The sequence below is a fragment of the Aethalodelphis obliquidens genome, unplaced genomic scaffold (genome assembly GCF_003676395.1).
Source record: "Aethalodelphis obliquidens isolate GAN/ISIS:26980383/991018 unplaced genomic scaffold, ASM367639v1 scaffold51, whole genome shotgun sequence".
In the NCBI taxonomy this organism is placed as follows: Eukaryota; Metazoa; Chordata; class Mammalia; order Artiodactyla; family Delphinidae; genus Aethalodelphis; species Aethalodelphis obliquidens.
This window is the reverse complement of record NW_020837995.1, coordinates 11,061,680-11,082,940: the sequence shown is the minus strand read 5'-3', so window position 1 is coordinate 11,082,940 and position 21,261 is coordinate 11,061,680. Positions and strand designations below refer to the sequence as shown.

The 21,261-nt window shown below is 41.6% G+C and overlaps 1 protein-coding gene and 1 pseudogene across 14 annotated transcripts in view; both read left to right on the top strand.

Moving 5' to 3' along the window:
* Positions 1–20,362, top strand: part of PPIP5K1 (diphosphoinositol pentakisphosphate kinase 1) — a 49,539-nt gene extending 29,177 nt beyond the window's left edge. For 8 of the 14 annotated variants that reach the window (XM_027084121.1, XM_027084120.1, XM_027084119.1 and 5 more), the window contains 2 exons: positions 15,612–15,725; positions 18,358–20,362. In XM_027084121.1, coding sequence (XP_026939922.1) covers positions 15,612–15,725; positions 18,358–19,292 — 1,049 coding nt within the window. In that variant the 3' untranslated portion in view covers positions 19,293–20,362. The remainder of the gene's footprint in view (positions 1–15,611; positions 15,726–18,357) is intronic. The other 6 variants (XM_027084131.1, XM_027084133.1, XM_027084130.1 and 3 more) reach the window with 2 other exon arrangements.
* Positions 393–1,954, top strand: LOC113608097 (forkhead box protein K2 pseudogene; annotated as a pseudogene).
* Positions 20,363–21,261: the final 899 nt, after the last annotated feature.

Below are 21,261 nucleotides of genomic sequence, written 5' to 3'. Positions count from 1 at the left end.
AAAACCATATGATCATCTCAAAAAAAAAAAAAAAAAGGGAGTTGGGGGACTTCCCTGGTGGCACAGTGGTTAAGAATCCACCTGCCAATGCAGGGGACATGGATTCGATCCCTGGTCCGGGAAGATCCCACATGCCACGGAGCAACTAAGCCCGTGTACCACAACTACTAAGCCTGTGCTCTACAGCCTGTGAGCCACAACTACTGAGCCTGCATGCCACAACTACTGAGCCCACATGCTACAACTACTGAGCCCGCGTGCTGCAACTACTGAGCCCGTGTGCTGCAACTACTGAAGCCCACACGCTTAGAGCCCTGTGCTCCACAATAAGAGAAGCCACCGCGATGAGAAAAGCCTGCACACCGCAACGAAGAGTAGCCCCTGCTCACTGCAACTAGAGAAAACCTGGGCACAGCAAGGAAGACCCAATGCAGCCAAAAATAAATAAATTTATTTTTTTAAATATATATATATTAAAAGGAACCAAACAAAATCTGGGGTTGAAAAGCAAATAACAGAAATGAAAAATTTACTGGAGGACTTCTTAGAAGGTTTGAGCAGGCAGAATTAAAAATCAGCAAACTTAAAGATAGGTCAAGGCGGGCGCCGCCGTCAGTCATCGCCTGACGCTGGCACGCTGCGTGTGTCCCGCCCCTTGCCGCCACTTGCAGCTCGCCGGCCGGCGGCCTCGCTCGGCCCTCGGCCTCACTCGGCCCTCAGCTCAGTGGCGGCGTTGGAAGGCGGCCCGGGCCCTCGCAGGCCCATGGCAGCGGCCGCGGTGTTGCCGGGCGTGGGCGGGCCTCCCGCGGGCGGCGGCGCTGGTGGCGGGCGGGTCCCCACCGGGTGGCTGGGCAGTGGCGCGCCTCGAGGGCTGCAAGTTCGAGTACCTGATGAAGAAGCGCTCGGTGACCATCGGGCGAAACTTGTCGCAGGGCTCGGTGGACGTGAGCATGGGCCACTCGAGCTTCATCTTGCAGCGCCACCTCGAGATCTTAACGCCCCCGGGCGGCGGCGGCAGCGGCCATCCTGGGGCGGCCCTGGAGCCGTCGGCGCAGCCCGGGCCCGATGCGGGTGGCAACTTCTACCTGTGCTGCCTTGGCAAGAATGGCATGTGCGTGGACGGCGTGTTCCAAAGGCGCGGGGTGCCGCCGCTGCAGCTGCCGCGCATGTGCACATTCAGGTTCCCAAGCACAAACGTCAAGATCACTCACCTTCACTGCCCTGTCCAGCAAGGAGAGGGAGAAACAGGAAGCGCCCGAGTCCCTGGTGAAGCCCGTGCAGGTTCACATCTCCCCACTGACCATCAACATTCCAGACACCATGGCCCACCTCATCAGCCCCCTCCCCTCCCCCACAGGAACCATCAGTGCTGTGAACTCCTGTCCATCCAGCCCCCTGGGGAGCAGGGTCTTCAGGGTACAAAACGGGCCATGTGGTACCATCTGACCTCAATTTAATGGCCGACAACTCACAGCCAGAAAATAAGAAGGAAGCTTCAGGTGGAGACAGCCCAAAGGATTATTCAAAGCCACCTTATTCCTATGCACAATTAATTGTACAAGCAATTACGATGGCTCCTGATAAACAACTCACCCTAAATGGAATTTATTCGTACATCACGAAAAACTATCCCTACTACAGGACTGCAGACAAGGGCTGGCAGCTATACGTAGGCTGACATACGTATCTTTTTGAAGTTTGCACAGAGATGGTTTTCAAACTTTTCCTGAGGAACCCTTTCTTCAAAAGATACCTCCTCCAGTTGGCCAGTATACAAAACAGATGAACACAGTGCTGCCCTGTTTCAGTGGTCCACCTGTACTTCCAGCCTATTCCTAGGCTGTCTGTGAATCCAGGCCTCCTCAGAGGACACTTTGAAATCGGTGCATAGTATTTCCATTGTTTAGCTTTTTAATTTGTTTAATTTTTTTTTTTTTTTTTTTTTTTTGGGGTACGCGGGCCTTTCACCATTGCGGCCTCTCCCGTTGCGGAGCACAGGCTCCGGATGCGCAGGCTCAGCGGCCGTGGCTCACGGGCCCAGCCGCTCCGCGGCATGTGGGATCTTCCCGGATCGGGGCGCGAACCCGTGTCCCTAGCATCTGCAGGCGGACGCTCAACCACTGTGCCACCAGGGAAGCCCTAATTTGTTTAATTTTTAAACCTCTACATTGTGTATGTTTTTCCTCTGCATGTCTGTTTTAAGTGTGGCCATTTACTAGGTGTTTAGCAGGATCTCACTAAGACAGTATGGGAAAGGGTAAGTTTGAAGTACGGAATGGTAAAAGCATAACAAAAGGGAGAAGAAATATACATTTACAAATTTTGAATTTATTAAGTAACAAGGAACGGCTACAGAATTCCTTTGAGGCTTAATGAGTAAATGATCCTTTGAAAAATGCATCTGTTGAACCATAACCATAATCAAGTGATGTGGGTGGGGTGGGGTGGGGGTAAGCCATTCTGTTTAATGGAGGGTAAAAACTTTTTTCTTCTACCTGCAGATGTATAAACATGTTATAATAAAAATAGTGTTCCAGCCAAAAGAAAAGGTAGGTCAGTTGAAGTTATCCAGTCTGAGGAGAAGAAATAAAAAAGAATGAAGAAAAGTGAACAGAGCCAAAGATACTGTGGGACACCATAAAACATACCACTGTATGTATAATGGAAATCCCAGAAGGAGAAGAGAGAGAGAAAGAGGCAGAAAAAATTTTTGAAAAAAAAATAGCTGAAAACTTCTCAAATTTGATAAAGACACAAGTCTATGTGTCCAAATAGTTCAAACTTCAAGAAGGGTAAATGCAAAGAGATCTACATTGAGATACATTGTAATCAAATTGTCAAAAGACAAAGAGAAAATGTTGAAAGTGGCAAGAGAAAAGCAGCTTGTCACATACAAGGGATATTTAATAGATTAACAAGGCACTCATCAGAAACCATAGAGGCCAGAAAGTAGTGGGGTGACATATTTAAAGTGCTAAAAGAAAAAAACGTCAACCAAGAATTCTGTATCTGTCGAAACTGTTCAAAAATGAAGGAAAAATTAAGACATTCCCAAATAAACAAAAGATGAGGGATTTTTTTTTAAACATCTTTATTGGAGTATAATTGCTTTACAGTGGTGTGTTAGTTTCTGCTTTATAACAAAGTGAATCAGTTATACATATACATATATTCCCATATCTCTTCCCTCTTGTGTCTCCCTCCCTCCCACCCTCCCTATCCCACCCCTCTAGGTGGTCATAAAGCACCAAGCTGATCTCCCTGTGCTATGCGGCTGCTTCCCACTAGCTATCTGTTTTACATTTAGTAGTGTATATATGTCCATGCCACTCTCTCACTTTGTCCCAGCTTACCCTTCCCCCTCCCCTGTCCTCAAGTCCATTCTCTAGTAGGTCTGCGTCTTTATTCCCGTCTTGCCCCTAGGTTCTTCATGACCACTTTTTTTTTTTTTTAGATTCCATATATGTGTGTTAGCATACAGTATTTGTTTTTCTCTTTCTGACTTACTTCACTCTGTATGACAGTCTCTAGGTCCATCCACCTCACTACAAATAACTCAATTTTGTTTCTTTTTATGGCTGAGTAATATTCCATTGTATATATGTGCCACATCTTCTTTATCCATTCATCCGATGATGGACACTTAGGTTGTTTCCATGTCCTGGCTATTGTACATAGAGCTGCAGTGAACATTGTGGTACATGACTCTTTTTGAATTATGGTTTTCTCAGGGTAGGGTATATGCCCAGTAGTGGGATTGCTGGGTCATATGGTAGTTCTATTTTTAGTTTTTTAAGGAACCTCCATACTGTTCTCCATAGTGGCTGTATCAATTTACATTCCCATCAACAGTGCAGGAGGGTCCCCTTTTCTCCACAGCATTTATTTTTTGTAGATTTTTTGATGATGGCCATTCTGACTGGTGTGAGATGATATCTCATTGTAGTTTTGATTTGCATTTCTCTAATGATTACTGATGTTGAGCATTCTTTCGTGTGTTTGTTGGCAGTCTGTATATCTTCTTTGGAGAAATGTCTGTTTAGGGCTTCTGCCCATTTTTGGATTGGGTTGTTTGTTTTTTTGATATTGAGCTGCATGAGCTGCTTGTAAATTTTGGAGATTAATCCTTTGTCAGTTGCTTCATTTGCAAATATTTTCTCCCATTCTGAGGGTTGTCTTTTCATCTTGTTTATGGTTTCCTTTGCTGTGCAAAAGCTTTGAAGTTTCATTAGGTCCCAATTGTTTATTTTTGATTTTATTTCCATTTCTCTAGGAGGTGGGTCAAAAAAGAATTTTGCTGTGATTTATGTCATAGAGTGTTCTGCCTGTGTTTTCCTGCAAGAGTTTGATAGTGTCTGGCCTTACATTTAGGTCTTTAATCCATTTTGAGTTTATTTTTATGTGTGGTGTTAGGGAGTGTTCTAATTTCATTCTTTTACATGTAGCTGTCCAGTTTTCCCAGCACCACTTATTAAAGAGGCTGTCTTTTCTCCATTGAATATTCTTGCCTCCTTTATCAAAGATAAGGTGACCATATGTGCATGGGTTTATCTCTGGGATTTCTATCCTGTTCCATTAATCTATATTTATGTTTTTGTGCCAGTACCGTACTATCTTGATTACTATAGCTTTGTACTATAGTCTGAAGTCAGGGAGCCTGATTCTTCCAGCTCTGTTATTCTTTCTAAAGATTGCTTTGGCTATTCGGGGTCTTTTGTGTTTCCATAAAAATTGTTAAATTTTTTGTTCTAGTTCTGTGAGAAATGCCAGCAGTAGTTTGATAGCGATTGCATTGAATCTGTAGATTGCTTTGGGTAGAGACTCATTTTCACAATGTTGATTCTTCCAATCCAAGAACATGATATATCTCTCCATCTATTTGTATCATCTTTAATTTCTTCCATCATTGTCTTATAGTTTTCTGCATACAGATCTTTTGTCTCCTTAGGTAGGTTTATTCCTATGTATTTTATTCTTTTTGTTGCAATGGTAAGTGGGAGTGTTTTCTTAATTTCACTTTCAGATTTTTCATCATTAGTGTATAGGAATGCAAGAGATTTCTGTGCATTAATTTTGTATCCTGCTAGTTTACCAAATTCATTGTTTAGCTCTAGTAGTTTTCCAGTAACATCTTTAAGCTGAAGGATTTTGTCAGTAGTAGATCTGCCCTACAAGAAATGCTAAAAGGAGGCTTTTTGGCTAAAATGACACTAAACAGAAATTTGAAGCCATATCAAAAAATAAAGAACTCAAAAAAAAAAGAAAGAAAGAAGAAAAAAATAAAGAACTCTGGTAAAAGTAGCTATACTGGTAAATCTAAGAGCCAGCATTATTGTATTTTTGGTTTGTAGCTCCCCTTTTTGTCTTTTTGTTTCATATGTGACAACACGCAAATGAATAAACCAATCATTATGTCTGTTTTAATGGGCACACAATGTACAAAGATATATGATAATTTATGACAATAACAAGGTGGGGACTGAGCTTTATAGCAACAGAGTGTTTGTATGTTATTGAAGCTAATCGCCATCAATTCAAACATTGCTATTGACCTTACAGAAATAAAAAGGATTGTAAGAGAGTACCATGAACAATTGTATGCCAACAAATTAGATAACATAGATGAAAAGGACAATTCCTAGAAATAAACTCTAAAAACCGACTCAAGAAGAAATAAAAAATCTGAACATACCTATAACAAGGAAAAAGACTGAATCAATAGCAAAAACTTCTCAACAAAGAAAAGTCCAAGACCAGATGGCTTCACTGGTGAATTCTACCAAATATTTAAGAAAAATTAGCCCAAGTCCTACTCACCCTCTTCCAAAAAATATAAGAGGAGGAAACACTTTCTGTGAAGTCAGCATTACCCTGATACCAAAGCCAGACAAAGACACCCTAAGAAAAGAAAACTACAGGGCTTCCCTGGTGGTGCAGTGGTTAAGAATCTGCCTGCCAATGCAGGGGACATAGGTTCGAGCCCTGGTCTGGGAAGATTCCCACGTGCATCTAAGTTGCAGAGCAGCTAAGCCTGTGAGCCACAACTACTGAAGCCCATGAGCCACAACTACTGAAGCCTGCACGCCACAACTACTGAAGCCTGCATGCCTTGAGCCCATGCTCCACAACAAGAGAAGCCACTGCAATGAGAAACCCATGCACCACAACGAAGAGTAGCCCCTGCTTGCCACAGCTAGAGAAAGCCCACGCAGCAATGAAGACCCAACATAGCCATAAATAAATAAATAAATAAATAAATTTAAAAAGAAAACTACAGGCTAATTTCCCCTATGAGTAGAGAGGCAAAAATTTTCAACAATCCCCCCCCACAAAAAAAATTCTCAACAAAATATTAGCAAACCAAATCCAACAGTACACATTAAAAGGATTATACTACACCATGATCAAGTGAGATTTATCTCAGGAATGCAAGGGTGATTCAACATAAGAAAACATGTCAATGTAATACACTACATTAATAGAACAAAGAGAGAAAAAAACCAATCATGTGAATTGATGTGGAAAAGCATTTGGCAAAACCCAACACTCACTGAGCTAGGAACAGAAAGAAACTTCCTCAATGCTATAAAGGACATTTATAAACAACCCCTAGGGACTTCCCTGGTGGTCCAGTGGTTAAGACTCCGTGCTCACAATGCAAAGGGCTGGTGTTCGATCCCTGGTCAGGGATCCCGCATACTGCAACGAGAGGAGCCTGCATGCCACAACTAAAGGAGCCCAAATGTTGCAACCAAAGATCCCACATGCCACATCAAAGATCCCACACGAGACAGCGAAGATCCTGTGTGCTGCAACTAAGACCCAGCATAGCCAAATAAATAAATAAATATTAAAAAACAAAACAAAAACACAGCACAAATCATACTCAGTGGTGAGAGACTGAAAGTTTTCCCTGTAAGATCAGGAGCAAGACAAGGATGCCCACTTTCACCACTGCTATTCAATATTGTACTGGAAGTTTTAGGCAAAAAAAAAAAAAAAAAAAAAAGGACCTAAATCGGAAAGGAAGAAGTAAAACTGTCGCTATTCACAGAGGACATAATCCTATATAGAGAAAATGGAAAAGAAACCCCAAAAGAACTACCAGAACTAATGAACAAATTCAACAGTGTTTCAGGGTACAAGATCAACTCACAAAAATCAGTTGTATTTCTATACACCAGCAATGAACAATCCAAAGGGGAAATTAAGAAAACAATACCATTTATAATAGCATCCAAAAGAATAAAGTACCTGGGAGCAAAATTTAACCAAGAAGTTTAAAGACTTGTACACTGAAAACTGTAAAACATTGCTGAAATAAATTAAAGAAGACCTAAATAAATGGTAAGACATTCCATGTTCATGTCGAATACATAACATTTTTAGGATGACAGTACTCCCCAAAGAGATCTCTGGATTAAATGCAATCCCTATTGGAATTCCAATGCACTTTTTTGTAGAAATGGAAAAGCTGACCCTCAAGTTTATATAGGATTGCAAGGGGACCTGAATAGTCAAAATAATTTTGAAAAAGAAAAAGTCGGAGGACTCACATCTTCTGATATTAAAACTTACTACAAAGCTACAGTAATCCAAACAGTGTGGGATTGCCATAAGGATAAAGTTAGAGACCAATGGAATAGAATCAAGAGTCCAAAAATAAACCCATACTTCCATGGCCAGTTGATATTCAACAATGTTGCTAAGACCATTTAATGGGGAAAGAATTGTCTCTTCAATAAATGGTGCTAGAACAACTGGATACCCATATGCAAAAGAATGAAGATGGACCTCCCCCACCTCATGCCATGTACTAAAGTTAACTCAAAATGGATAAATGGCCTAAATATAAGAGCTAAAACTGTACAACTCTTACAAGACATAAGATAAATCTTCATGACCTTAAGAGTTAGCTAATGGATTCTTAGACAGACCAAAAGCACAAGTAACAAAAGGGGAAAAAATAGATAAATTGGACTTCACCAAAATTTAAACTTTTTGTGCATCAAAGAACATGAAAGAAAGGGAAAAGACAGTCTATAGAAAGGGAGAAAATATTTGCAAATCATATATCTGATAAAGGTCCATAATATAACAATTCAACAGCAAAAAGACAAACAACCCAACTTAAAAGTGAGCAAAGGACTTAAATAGACACTTCTTCAAAGAAGATATACAAATAGCCAAGAAGCACATGAAATAATGCTCACCCTCAGTAACCATCAGGGATATGCAAATCAAAGCCACAATGAGGTACCACTTCACACCCACTAGGATGGCTATAATTTAAAAAGAGAAAGAGCGAGCAGAAAAGTGTTAGTAATGGTATGAACAAATTAGAATTTTTGTACATTGCTGGGGGAAATGTAAAATGGTGCAGCCCTGGTGGAAAACAGTTTGACAATTCCTCAAAAAGCTAAATATAGAGTTACTATCTGACCCAGCAATTCCACTCCCAGGTATATATTCAAAAGAAATGAAAACAGGTACTCTAACAAATATTTACACACAAAAGTTTATGGTGACACTATTCACAACAGTCAAAAGGTGGAAACAACTGAAATGTACGTGAATGGGTAAACAAAATGTGGTATATACATACAATAGAATGTTACTGAACTATAAAAAGGAATGAAGTACTGATATATGTTGCTATATGGATGAACCTCAAAAACACGGCAAGTGAAAGAAACCAGACAGAAAAAGTCACATATTGTATGATTCCATTTATATGAAAGAACTAGAATAGAGATAGAAAGCAAATTGGTGGTTTCCAGGGGTTGAAGGTAGGGTAGAATGAGGAGTAACTTCTTTTTTTTTTTTTTTTTTTTGCGGTACATGGGCCTCTCACTGCTGTGGCCTCTCCCGTTGTGGAGCACAGGCTCCAGACGCGCAGGCTCAGCGGCCATGGCTCACGGGCCTAGCTGCTCCGCAGCATGTGGGATCTTCCTGTCATGAACCCGTGTCTCCTGCATCGGCAGGCGGACTCTCAACAACTGCGCCACCAGGGAAGCCCAGGAGTGACTTCTTAATGGATATGGGGTTTTCTTTTGGGGTGATGAAAACTTATCTAGTTTTGGAACTAGATAAGGTGGCAGTGGCACAACATTGTTGATGTGCTAGATGCCACAGTATTATACACTTTAAGATGGTTAGCTTTATGTTATGTGGCTTTCCCTTCAAAAATAATAATTTTAAAAAATCATGCAAGTACTAAAAGTAAGCAGGGGTGATGGTGATAAATTCCTTTATCACCTGAAAGTAAGGAGAACCTAATTCTGACTCAAACTCAAATTTGGGAAACAATAGGAAAAGATTGATAAACTAAGCCATATAAACATTTTTTTATATGTTGTAAAACCAATAGCAACATCATAAGCAAGGAAAAATTTTTTCTGCAATTTATATCACATATAGGCTTAATCATCCTAAAATACGGAGAACTTTTACATATCAGAAAGGAAAAGACCAAAAGTGTGATTTTTGAAAAAGGATAGTTTACAAAGAAAGAAATACAGGTGGCTGTTACACATGTGAAATGATGCTCAACCTTGATCATAAGAAATATGCAAATTAAAACTACACTGAGGGACTTCCCTGGTGGTGCAGTGGTTAAGAATCCGCCTGCCAATGCAGGGGACACGGGTTCGATCCCTGGTCTGGGAAGATCCCACATGCCACAGAGCAACTAAGCCCGTGCACCACCACTGAGCCTGTGCTCTAGACCCCACGAGCCACAGCTACTGAGCCCGTGTGCCACAACTACTGAAGCCCGTGCAAACCTAGAGCCCATGCTCCACGACAAGAGAAGCCACCACAATGAGAAGTCCGCACACCACCACGAAGAGTAGCCCCTGCTTGCCGCAACTGGAGAAAGCCCGCGTGCAGCAATGAAGACCCAACACAGCCAAAAATAAATAAATAAATAAAAATTTTTAAAAATTAAAAAATAAATAAATAAAACTACACTGAGATATCATATCTCACCTATTAGATTGTAAAAAATCCAAAAGTTTGATAACACATTCTCTTGACAAGTCTATAATGAGAGAGGCAGTTCCATACATGGTGGGAGTGCAAAATGGTACAACCCCATATGAAGGTAAATTTTGTAATATCTCAGAGAATTACAGATACAGTTACTCTCTTATCTAATAATACAATTTTAGGAATCTATTCTGAAGCTACTGTACACAAAGTTGAAATAACATTTGTATACAGTTATTGTGACGTAATTTATGTTGTTTATTTATTATTTTTGGAAACAACCCCAAAGTTCTTCAGTACAAGAGTGGTTGAATAAACAGTGGTATGTCCACTCAAATGAGTACTATGGATCTGTTAAAACTAATGAGGAAGGTCTATGTGTTTTGATATGAAGTAATCTCCAGGATATATTGTTAAGTGGATAAAAAAAGGTGCAGAATAGTGTTGATAGTATGTTACATATTCTATAAGGAGGGGAAATAAGGGGAAAATATACATATTTGCAAAAAGAAATGATAAAAGTAAACACCAGAAACTAATAAAAATATTTACCACTGGACAGCAATAGGAATGGGGCTGAAGGGCATGAAGAAAAAGGAACTTCCTCTGAATATGCCTTTTTATAAACCTTTGACTTGTGAACCTGTAAGTGTTTTTCAAAATATAAGACTAAATCAAAAGAAGTGAATCCTAAAATTGGAAAAAAAAATGGAAAGAAATTACCCTAACTTTATATCAAAATAGTAACATAATCACACAGGGAAAATAATTTTTCAAATAACTTTGGAATACTGTACTTTGACTGTAAATCCTTCAGTGGAACAAAAAGAAATATAAAATAATTTTAATCCTTATTCAGTGGTTTAATTCTTAGTAGTGATATTGATACTATTTTGAAACATATGTCATATGCACACACACATATAATAGAGTGATGCAAATAAGTAATTATGTTTCTGTTATTAGGAATAAGAATTCTCAAAGTCAGATAAATTATATATAAATATAAATTCAGAAGATTTTTAAAGTGCTGTAATGTTAAATTTGAATTGAAAATATCAATATGAATTCTATTTTTTAATGCTTTTTCTAATATCATGCATTAGAAAGAGTATCAATGAGCTCCCTTGGCACCTAGATTTTGGTCTCTACATATCATTCCCCAGTAAAAGCAACCAGGATTCCATGGTTGGATTCCTGGTCTAGGCCCATGTTTTTTAACCTTTTTTTTTTTTTTTACTAAAATCACACCCCCTCCTACAGAGCCTTTTTAGACTTTTTTCCTCCAATCACTCCCCGCCACCTGAAATTTTAATACCACAGATAAACTTTATGTCTGTTTATGTATTGTAGCCATTTGATGGACCACAAACCAGTGGAATATCTAAGTTTTTTCACTTTCACCAAGAACCAATTTTATTGAGGATGCATGATCTAGGGCAAGGAAAGCACAAGGTGATCCTGAGGCATGTTGTAACAGAAGCAAGGAAGCAATCAAGCCTGAAGAGACTCCCACTGACCAGAATTGGAATATTTTAGCATTAAAAAGAATAATTTATTGTAATTGATTAAAGTGCACTGAACATGTAAACATCTACAAGCTCATAATGAATCTTACAAAAAAGAGAACAAAAATAAAATAAAATAATAATCATCTGTCACTATTGATGAATACTTTTCACCAGCTCTTTCTTCTGAAAACTAATTAAAGGGAAATAAACATTTATCCTTCCTTTTCAGTAAGAACTGCAGTTTAATGTAATCAAATGGCCCCAGTTAAAGAGAGAAAGCTCTTCTTTACAGAAAATATGCCAGCTAATAAATACAGAATTGATAGAATTAGAAAATCACCACTTGACAGTCCTAATAAAGTAATTAAGGATCATCAGTGGATACTAACACAATTAGGTGAAATGTTGATCAGGTTGCACAGTGCCAAAGGATTACCTCTAATCAGAAGGGGAAAACTTTACAATGGTGAGATCTCATGGGCCCCACTTTAACTTTGTTAGTAAATTTAGCCTTAGTGGGATAATGAGACATTATGTTCATCCAGTATGATGCAATATAAAGTACACAGGATCACCTCTTGAAATATTCTTGCCAAAGTTATTTATTTATTTACTTATTTATTTATTATTTTTTTGGGCTGTGTTGGGTTTTCATTGCTGCGCATGGGCTTTCTCTAGTTGCAACAAGTGGGGGCTACTCTTCACTGTGGTGCTCAGGCTTCTCATTGCAGTAGCTTCTATTGTTGTGGAGTACCGGCAGTAGGTGCATGGGCTTCAGTAGTTGCAGCATGTGGGCTCAGTAGTTGTGGCATGCGGGCTCTAGAGCGTGCAGGCTTCAGTAGTTCTGGCGCACAGGCTTAGTTGCTCCGCAGTGTGAGATCTTCCCAGACCAGGGATCGAACCTATGTCTCCTGCATTGGATTCTTAACTACTGCACCACCAGGGAAGTCCCAAAGTTATTTAAACTGAATCATTGAACCAGTCAGAATGGCCATCATCAAAAAATCTACAAATGATAAATGCTAGAGAGGGTGTGGAGAAAAGGGAGCCCTCCTACACTGTTGGTGGGAATGCAAACTGGTGCAGCCACTATGGAGAACAGTATGGAGGTTCCTTAAAAAACTAAAATTAGAGCTACCATATGATCTAGCAATCCCACTCCTGGTCATATATGCAGAGAAAACTGTAATTTGAAAAGATACATGCACCCCAATGTTCATAGCAGCACTATTTACAGTAGCCAAGACATGGAACCAACCTAAATGTTGATCGACAGATAAATGGATAAAAAAGATGTGGTACATATATACAATGGAATATTACTCAGCCATAAAAAAGAATAAATAATGCCATTTGCAGCAACATGGATGGACCTAGAGATTATCATAGTAAGTGAAGTAAGACAGAGAAAGATAAATATCATATGATATCACTTATATTTTGAATCTAAAATATGATACAAATGAACTTATTTATAAAACAGAAATAGACTCATAGCCATGGAAAACAAATTTATGGTTACCAAAAGGGAAAGGGGGGAGAGGGATAAATTAGGAATTTGGGATTAACATATACACACTACTATATATAAAATAGATAGCCAACAAGAACCTACTGTATAGCACAGGTAACTATATTCAGTATCTTGTAATAACATATAGTGGAGACAAATCTGAAAAAGAATATATATACACATAACTGAATCACTTTGCCATACACCTGAAACTAACATTATAAATCAACTATACTTCAATTTTTTAAAAATTATCAAAACCTAAAAAAAATTATTAAAAATGTAAGCATTTGTTTTTACACTAAAAAAAGAAAAAGAAAAACACCTCAAATGGACTTCCCTGGTGATGCAGTGGTTAAGAGTCTGCCTGCCAATGCAGGAGACACGGGTTCAATTCCTGGTCCGGGAAGATCCCACATGCCGTGGAGCAACTAAGCCCGTGAACCACAACTACTGAGCCTGAGCTGTAGAGCCCGTGAGTCACAACTACAGAGCCTGCATGCCACAACTACTGAAGCCCACGCTCCTAGAGCCCGTGCTCCACAACAAGAGAAGCCACCGCAATGAGAAGCATGTGCACTGCAACGAAGACTAGCCCCCACTCGCCGCAACTAGAGAAAGCCCGTGTGCAGCAACAAAGACCCAATGCAGCCAAAAATAAAAAATTAAAAACAAACAAGAGGGCTTCCCTGGTGGCGCAGTGGTTGAGAGTCCGCCTGCCGATGCAGGGGACACGGGTTCGTGCCCCATTCCGGAAAGATCCCACATGCCGCGGAGGGGCTGGGCCCGTGAGCCATGGCCGCTGAGCCTGCACGTCTGGAGCCTGTGCTCCACAACGGGAGAGGCTACAACAGTGAGAGGCCCGCGTACCACAAAAAAAAAAAAAAAAAAAAAACCCAAGAAAGAACACCTGAATCATTGAATCAAGCCTTTTGTATCTGTCAGTTTATAGGAAATACAAGGGATAGTGAAACAAGTTAAATGTTTCAGTGAGAAAGCAATCAGACAAATCCAGAGTGTGGAATGTGACATTCTGTGAGACAGCTGGCCTGTTCTTTTCAAAAAGTCACTATGAGAGACTTCCCTGGTGGCACAGTGGTTAAGAATCCGCCTGCCAATGTAGGGGACACGGGTTCGATCCCTAGTCCAGGAAGATCCCACACACCACGGAGCAACTAAGCCCATGTGCCACAACTTATGAGCCTGTGCTCTAGAGCCCGCAAGCCACAACTACTGAGCCCATGTGCCACAACAACTGAAGCCTGCACACCTAGAGCCCATGCTCCACAACAAGAGAAGCCACCACAATGAGAAGCCCACGCACCGCAACGAAGAGTAGCCCCCGTTCACCACAACTAGAGAAAGCCCGCAAGCAGCAACGAAGATCCAATGCAGCCAAAAATAAATAAATAAATTTATTTTTTTAAAAAGTCAGTATAAAAAAAATAGGGGGGAGCTCGATTCTAGGTTAACACATTATTGACTGGGGGATTTTTGCAGAAACTAACACCTGTGGCCATAATACATCTCCAGTCAAAAATGTGTTAAAAGAGACTTTGGAGACATAATAAAATGGAATGCACAGTTCATGTTTGGATCTTACTATAAAAGACATTTTGGGAATAATTGGGGGAAATTTGAATATGGATTGGGTACTAAGATGATATTAGGGTATTTTTAAATTTTGTTAAGGTTATTAATGGTGTATGGCTATGTAGGAAAATTCCTTATATTTTAGAAATGAATACTGAAGCATTTAGAGGTGAAATGTCTCATACTATTCGTCATTTATTTTAAAGAACTTCAGCATGAAGAAATAGATGAAACAAATACGGCAAGATGTTAACATGTTAAATATAGGAGATGAATATATAGGTATTGATTGTACTAGTCTTTCAACTACTTTTATTTTTTTTAAATATATTTATTTATTTTTGGCTGCGTTGGGTCTTCGTTGCTGGGCACGGGCTTTTTCTAGCTGCTGCAAGCGGGCACTACTCTTCCTTGCAGTGCGCGGGCTCCTCATTGCAGTGGCTTCTCTTGTTGCAGAGCACGGGCTCTAGGAGCATGGGCTTCAGTAGTTGTGCCATTTGGGCTCAGTAGTTGTGGCTCGCGGGCTCTAGAGCGCAGGTTCAGTAGTTGTGGCGCATGGGCTTAGTTGCTCCACGGCATGTGGGATCTTCCCAGACCAGGGATGAACCCGTGTCCCCTGCATTGGCAGGTGGATTCTTTCTTTTTTTTTTGGCCACACAGCATGTGGGATCTTAGTTCCCTGACTAGGGTTTGAACCCGCACCCCCTGCATTGGACGCACGGCATCTTAACCACGGGACCACCAGGGAAGTCCCAGCAGGTGGATTCTTAACCACTGCGCCACCAGAGAAGTCCCTCAACTACTTTTTAAAAAATATGTTTGACAATATTCATAATATAAAGTTTAAAATATTAAAAATGGTTTGTATGAAGGGTCCCTAGGAAATGCTACTTCTCAGTCTGAGGAAGTGTAAGTTGGTTTTCACTTATATTGACAACCTGTGGTTCTTGAATTCTTCCTCATAGCCTTTTTTTTTCTTCCCTCTCTCTCCCTCACCTGTCCAGCCCTCTTTGACTCTATGCACAGCAACCAGACCTCTGATAGCCCGTTTTCTCCACCTCGAACTCTTCATTCACCTACCCTGCAACTCCGGCAGCGCTCTGAAAAGCCCCCTTGGTGTAAGTAATTGTTTTGGAACTGCCTAGAGAAGGCCAAGAGGGAATGGAGGGATTGGTGAATAAGAGACTCGTCACAGGAGGGAAACAAAGATGAGGGTTGAAGGACCAGGAGTAACCAGGCAGGGAAGCAGTTGCACTTGCTGTTTCCAAGATGAAGGGCGGATCTGTTTATTCTCTCTCATCCGTCGCCTCTGTCCTCCATGTGCCCTCTATCTCCTTGGAGGCGCTCCTTAATGATAGTGGCTCAGAGGGTCCTTTAGGGAAGAAAAGATGAAGGCTGCATTCTTCTCAAGTCCCCATTTGGTCTCTACAGCTTTCTCAGTAAAAATGACTTGGGAGGAAACCTAGATATATAGAAAAGCTGGGAAAAAGAAACTAGAATCTGCTACTACTTTCTACCTGTCCCTTCTTTCAAGGTGTCTGTTCTCATTTGTAAGTTCAAGTTCAGGTGCTGCTTTTTCCCATCTCTTCTTTATAATCTCTAGCCTATCACTATTTATCCTTGGTAACAGTGTGAACAGTGGAGCCACAAGGAGTTCTTAGGGTAATTGTAGAGGGGGAGAGATACCAGTGGTGACCAGACAGGGGATAAGGCCCAGAGACACTGGCAATGGAAGAATCCTTCCCTTATTCGTCCTACCTCCAGGGACTATCTAAAATCAAACATTATTTTAATTGGATAGAACTGAAGCAAAGATTCATATTTTTAGCATTGGGGCAAACAGTTGTAGAATTTTGCCCTTCTCCTAGCACCCTCTATGCAGAAGGAACTTTCCTTCCTGACACCAAGAATCCTTCCCCTGAATTTCAGATTATCCTATATTCCCCTTGCCATTGGTCCTTTTACCTCTGTCCAATAGTGTTTATAGGTTCTGTGCCCTAGAAATCTTATCTTTCTTCAACTTCTGTTTCTGTCTGAACTCTTTGATTTGTCGGAATCAAACTACTAGCTAAATATTAAGGCTACTTCTATCCTTGGGTGAACTCAGCTTACACGTTTTCTTCTTTTTTAAATCTCAGTATCAGATGTATAGCCTCACTGGTAAACATTTTCTTTAGGGTCTGTCTGTCTGCCCTAAATAGGCCTTGTTGGCCCCAAACCACATTCCTCTTTTTTTTTTTTTTTCCACTTGAAGCATGCCTCATATAATCCTTTACTGCAGCGGTCCCCAATCTTTTTGGTATCAGGGACTGGTTTCGTGGAAGACAATTTTTCCACGGACCAGTGGGGAGGAGCATGGTTCAGGCGGTAATGGAGTGATAGGGAGTGATGGCAAGCGGCTGGCAGATGAAGCTTCTTTGCTAGCCCACCGCTCACCTCCTGCTGTGCGGCCTGGTTCCTAACAGGCCTCGGAAGTGGGGGGGGCTCTGGGGACCCCTGCTTTACAGAAAAGAGATAGCTGGCATTCCTTAAACTCAATGACTGTTGGAGCCTTTGCAGACTCAGGTTTACCAACTTCCCTGGTTCTCATTGATGACAAGCTATTCAGCTGTCCCCGATTTCCAAAATCTATCATTATTGATATCAGAGTGCTTTAAAGCTACAGTACCATCAATTAGTATGATATTTACAAAGGGAAAAGTAGATTAGTTTCCTACTAGAGATTAATGAAAGGTAGAAGTTGGGGTAGGAGTTGTCCCACAGTGTAACTGAAGACTCTAAGGCCTTCATTTACTACTGTCAAGATCTAGGAATTAGTTTTTGTATTTTATATGTATATAATATCCATAAGCCTGTAACACTGTATGTCCCAAGGCTTAGAGGGTCTTAACCCTGGATCTGTAGATGGATTTCAGGGTAAAGTCTATGAACCCCAGGAATTATATGTAAAGATGAGGGGGAATATCCATATGTACATTTTCCTGGGAAGATAGTCCATGACTTTCATTAGAATGTCAAAGGGGGTCAGTGACCCCCAGAAAGGTTAATTAAGAACTGCTGCCATTAAAAAAAAATAAAAGAACTGCCGCCATTTAGAGATTTCATGGCAGTCTTCCATCTTTGAGTAAATCATTTTCCTTCCTATTATTCTGATTCACAAAGTTTTTCTACATTTTCCTGCTTACTTGTCTCTTGGGCAGTAAATAAAGGTTACCTCTGCCCCAGAAATGTGTTTTAAAGAAATAATTCTTAACAAAAGATATACATCAGATTTAACTGGGAGTGTTTCAACATCCCACACCTTTACCCTAAATGTAGAATTAGAATCTCTGGAGATGGAATCTGGAAATATCTATTTTTTTAAAAAATTTCCCATAATTTTGGTATGTAACCCTAATTATGAACCACTGGTATGAAGTGTTCATATGCCTCCAAAGTAAGAATGAGGGGCCATGGGAATTTGGAGTTGGAATGGGGGTACATTTATGAAAGAACTGGATGAAGTGGGCCTCAGCACTGTCTCCTGAAGTCTTAGATGTCCCTTAGTGCCACTCCTGTAGTATACCTTAGGCCAAAGCAACGGTTCCTGGGCTAGGCTAACTTAGGAGTCTCTGCATAACTTAAGAAGAATTCAGACCCTCTTTCCCGAAGACATGAGTAATATAGGCCGTCTGTTCTGGCATTTGAACTACATACATAGAACCTACTCTTCCATCTTGTCTGACTTGGTCTCCTGACTTTACTTTGCAGACAGCAGTGGCCCTTCCAGCACTGTGTCCAGCGCTGGTCCTTCCTCCCCTACTGCAGTGGATGGTAACTGCCATTTTGGCTTCAGTGATCACCCCTCCCTAAATTCACATGTGACTGAAGAACATCAAGGCCTTGGGCTGCTCCAGGAGACCATTGGGAATGGAGCACAAGAGCTCCCCATAGAAGGGGAACAAGAGCCTTTTGAACGAAACCAGTCCCCACAGGAACCACCTGTGGAAACCAGCCAGCCATGCCAGAAGGTTGCTGAGGAGGTCAGCCAGCCATGCCAGAACATCCCTGAAGAGGTCAGCCAGCCATGCCAGGAAGTCCCTGACATCAGCCAGCCATGCCAGGAGAACCATGATGATGTTAACCAGACATGCCAGGAGGTCCCTCAGATCAGCCAACCATGCCAGAATGCCAGCCTACTGTACCAGAAAGTCTCTGAGGAAGCTTGCGAGCTTTGCCAGGAGAACTCTGAGGAGGTCAACCAGCCACGCCAGGGGGCCCCTGTGGAGGTTGGCAGGCGGGTCCCTGGGTTACCTGTAGGGGTTGGTGGCCTGGCCCAGGAAATCCTCGTGGAAGTCGGCAAACCAGCCCAAGGGATCCCTGAGGAGCTCAGCCAGCCATGCCAGGAATTCTCTGGGGACATTGGCAGGCTGGCCCAAGAGGCTTCTGCAATCATTTTGTTGTCTCAGGACATCCCAGAGGTTGATAAACCATCCCAAGAGTTCCCTGGGGAGGGTGATCTGCATGTCCAGGAGGTCCCAGAGGAGGTGAATCAGCAGCAGTCCTATGTGGTCCCTGAGTTGATTGACCAGCTGTCTGGAGAGGATGTTCCTGAAGTCCAGTATCCATCTAGCAATGTAAACCCTCAGAGCCAGTCTCTAGCCTGTGACCAGAACTCACCCCTTCCACCAGCAACATGTGATTAATCATTTTCTCATTAGTGGTGTCACACTATACCAGACATTTGAGCTAGCAAATTTTTCTGTTGGCTAACTCACCCGCCAGCATTAAGGCCTTGGATCTCACCAGAGGTGTCTGAGGAAGCAGTCCTCTTGGCATGAAGCATACCTGTGCCAGAGCTGGGCTTGGGGAGGAGCCAACTTCAGGTTAAAGCAGCTGTTGACTTCTCACCCAGCCATTAGACTTGAAAACGATTTCCTTCAAGAGGTAAATGGGTCTATCATTACCTAACTTTCTCTGATCATCCCAGGAAATCCCAGATTGGTAAAGGAACTGCCACTTAACTGCTGAAGACAACACCTGGGGATAGCAAGTGCAAAAGGGGACTCCAAGGTCTCTACTTTTCTGGAAAATATTCACAACTTTTCAAGGTACCCTTAGACCATATGCGCATTCAGGGGACTCTTGTCTTTGTTAGTATCCTCAGGTGGGCCCAGGATGGCTGTCTGAAATGTCTGGGAAAAAAGAGTTCCTTTCCCAAACAAATACCCATCATGGCCACAAATTTTTAGATTGGGCTTATGGATGTTTCCATATCATCCCCAGGTGCCCTCTCTGCCCTAGTCCTGTTCCTCTGGGCAATAGCTCTAGGGAAAAATAGGTATTAGATTGCTGTGAAAATTTCAGAGTAACTACTTAAAATGCTCTGGGGGTTCTTGGCCAATCTGTAAAGCTGGGCCTCCTTTTGTTGTGGGACTATATGGCTTAGGAGATATTGTAGTAGAGAAAAATCAGGTTCTATTTTAAGCAATCAGCAGAGATCAGTATTGTACAGACATGAGCAAAGATTATATATATATTTCTGTAGTCAAGTCAGGGACAGACTGGCCAAAGACCAAATACTCCAGGGTCCCCATAGGATTTGTCCTCATATCATTGTGTCTTTAAGGCCAGGTGTGATTATGAAGCTTTTCCCAAAGATCTGGGGATGGGGATGGGGATGGGGGTGAGTAGGAGGGGTAATGTGGTCATTGGAGTTGGGGGCCGGAACATTATGAGTGCTCAATAAATATAAAATAATGAGAATAGTCAACCATAATAATGGTGGTGATGATGTATGTCCTTGTGAATTCAAGAATGAATGACTGGGGACTTCCCTGGCGGCACAGTGGTTAAGACTCTGTGCTCCCAATGCAGGGGGTCGGGGTTCAATCCCTGGTCAGGGAACTAGATCCCACATGCATGCTGCAACTAAGAGTTCGCATGCCACAACTAAGGAGGCTGCTGGCCACAACTAAGGAGCACCTGTGCTGCAACTAAGGAGTCTGCGAGCCACAACTAAGACCTGGCACAACCAAATAAATAAATATTTAAAAAAAAAAAGAATGAATGACTGTAGGTCAGTCAAGTCTGTGACTGAATTAATCTGAACCAGTCAAAAGCCATTGTAGTTGAGCAGGAATGGACCTTAAAAATATGGAGATTAAACATCCCAGGAGGTCCCTATGGCAATCAGCCTACAATCCCAAAATTTCTTAAATAAATAGTGTTACCGGGAAGAGAGGTTCTATCTCTGTGAAGCACCAAAGGGTACAGTGCCTTCTCACCAGATCGTTGGAATCACCCTCTTAATTTTTAACTGATGCTTGGGAGTGAGTGTCAGGAGTTGATATAAACGGCGTGTGCTTTCTTTACCCCCTTGATGTCTTTACACTGGGAAAGCCTAGAACACTAGGGGGGCTGGAATATCCCCCTCCGCATGTATTCACATTCACAACTTGGCCTTTCCTGACATACCCAGGACTATAAAGGGTTTCACTGCAGAGGAAAATCCAACATTTTATAATACTTCATGGAAAGCCTGACTGCACAGGTGAAAGCTGTTTACAATCTCAATAGGCTCTGGATCTCTTAGGGCCCCTCAATTCCTTACCTCTTTGGTGTTCTCCTACACAAGGTATCTGATGCTGGTTATTCGGTCCTTAGCTCTTGACC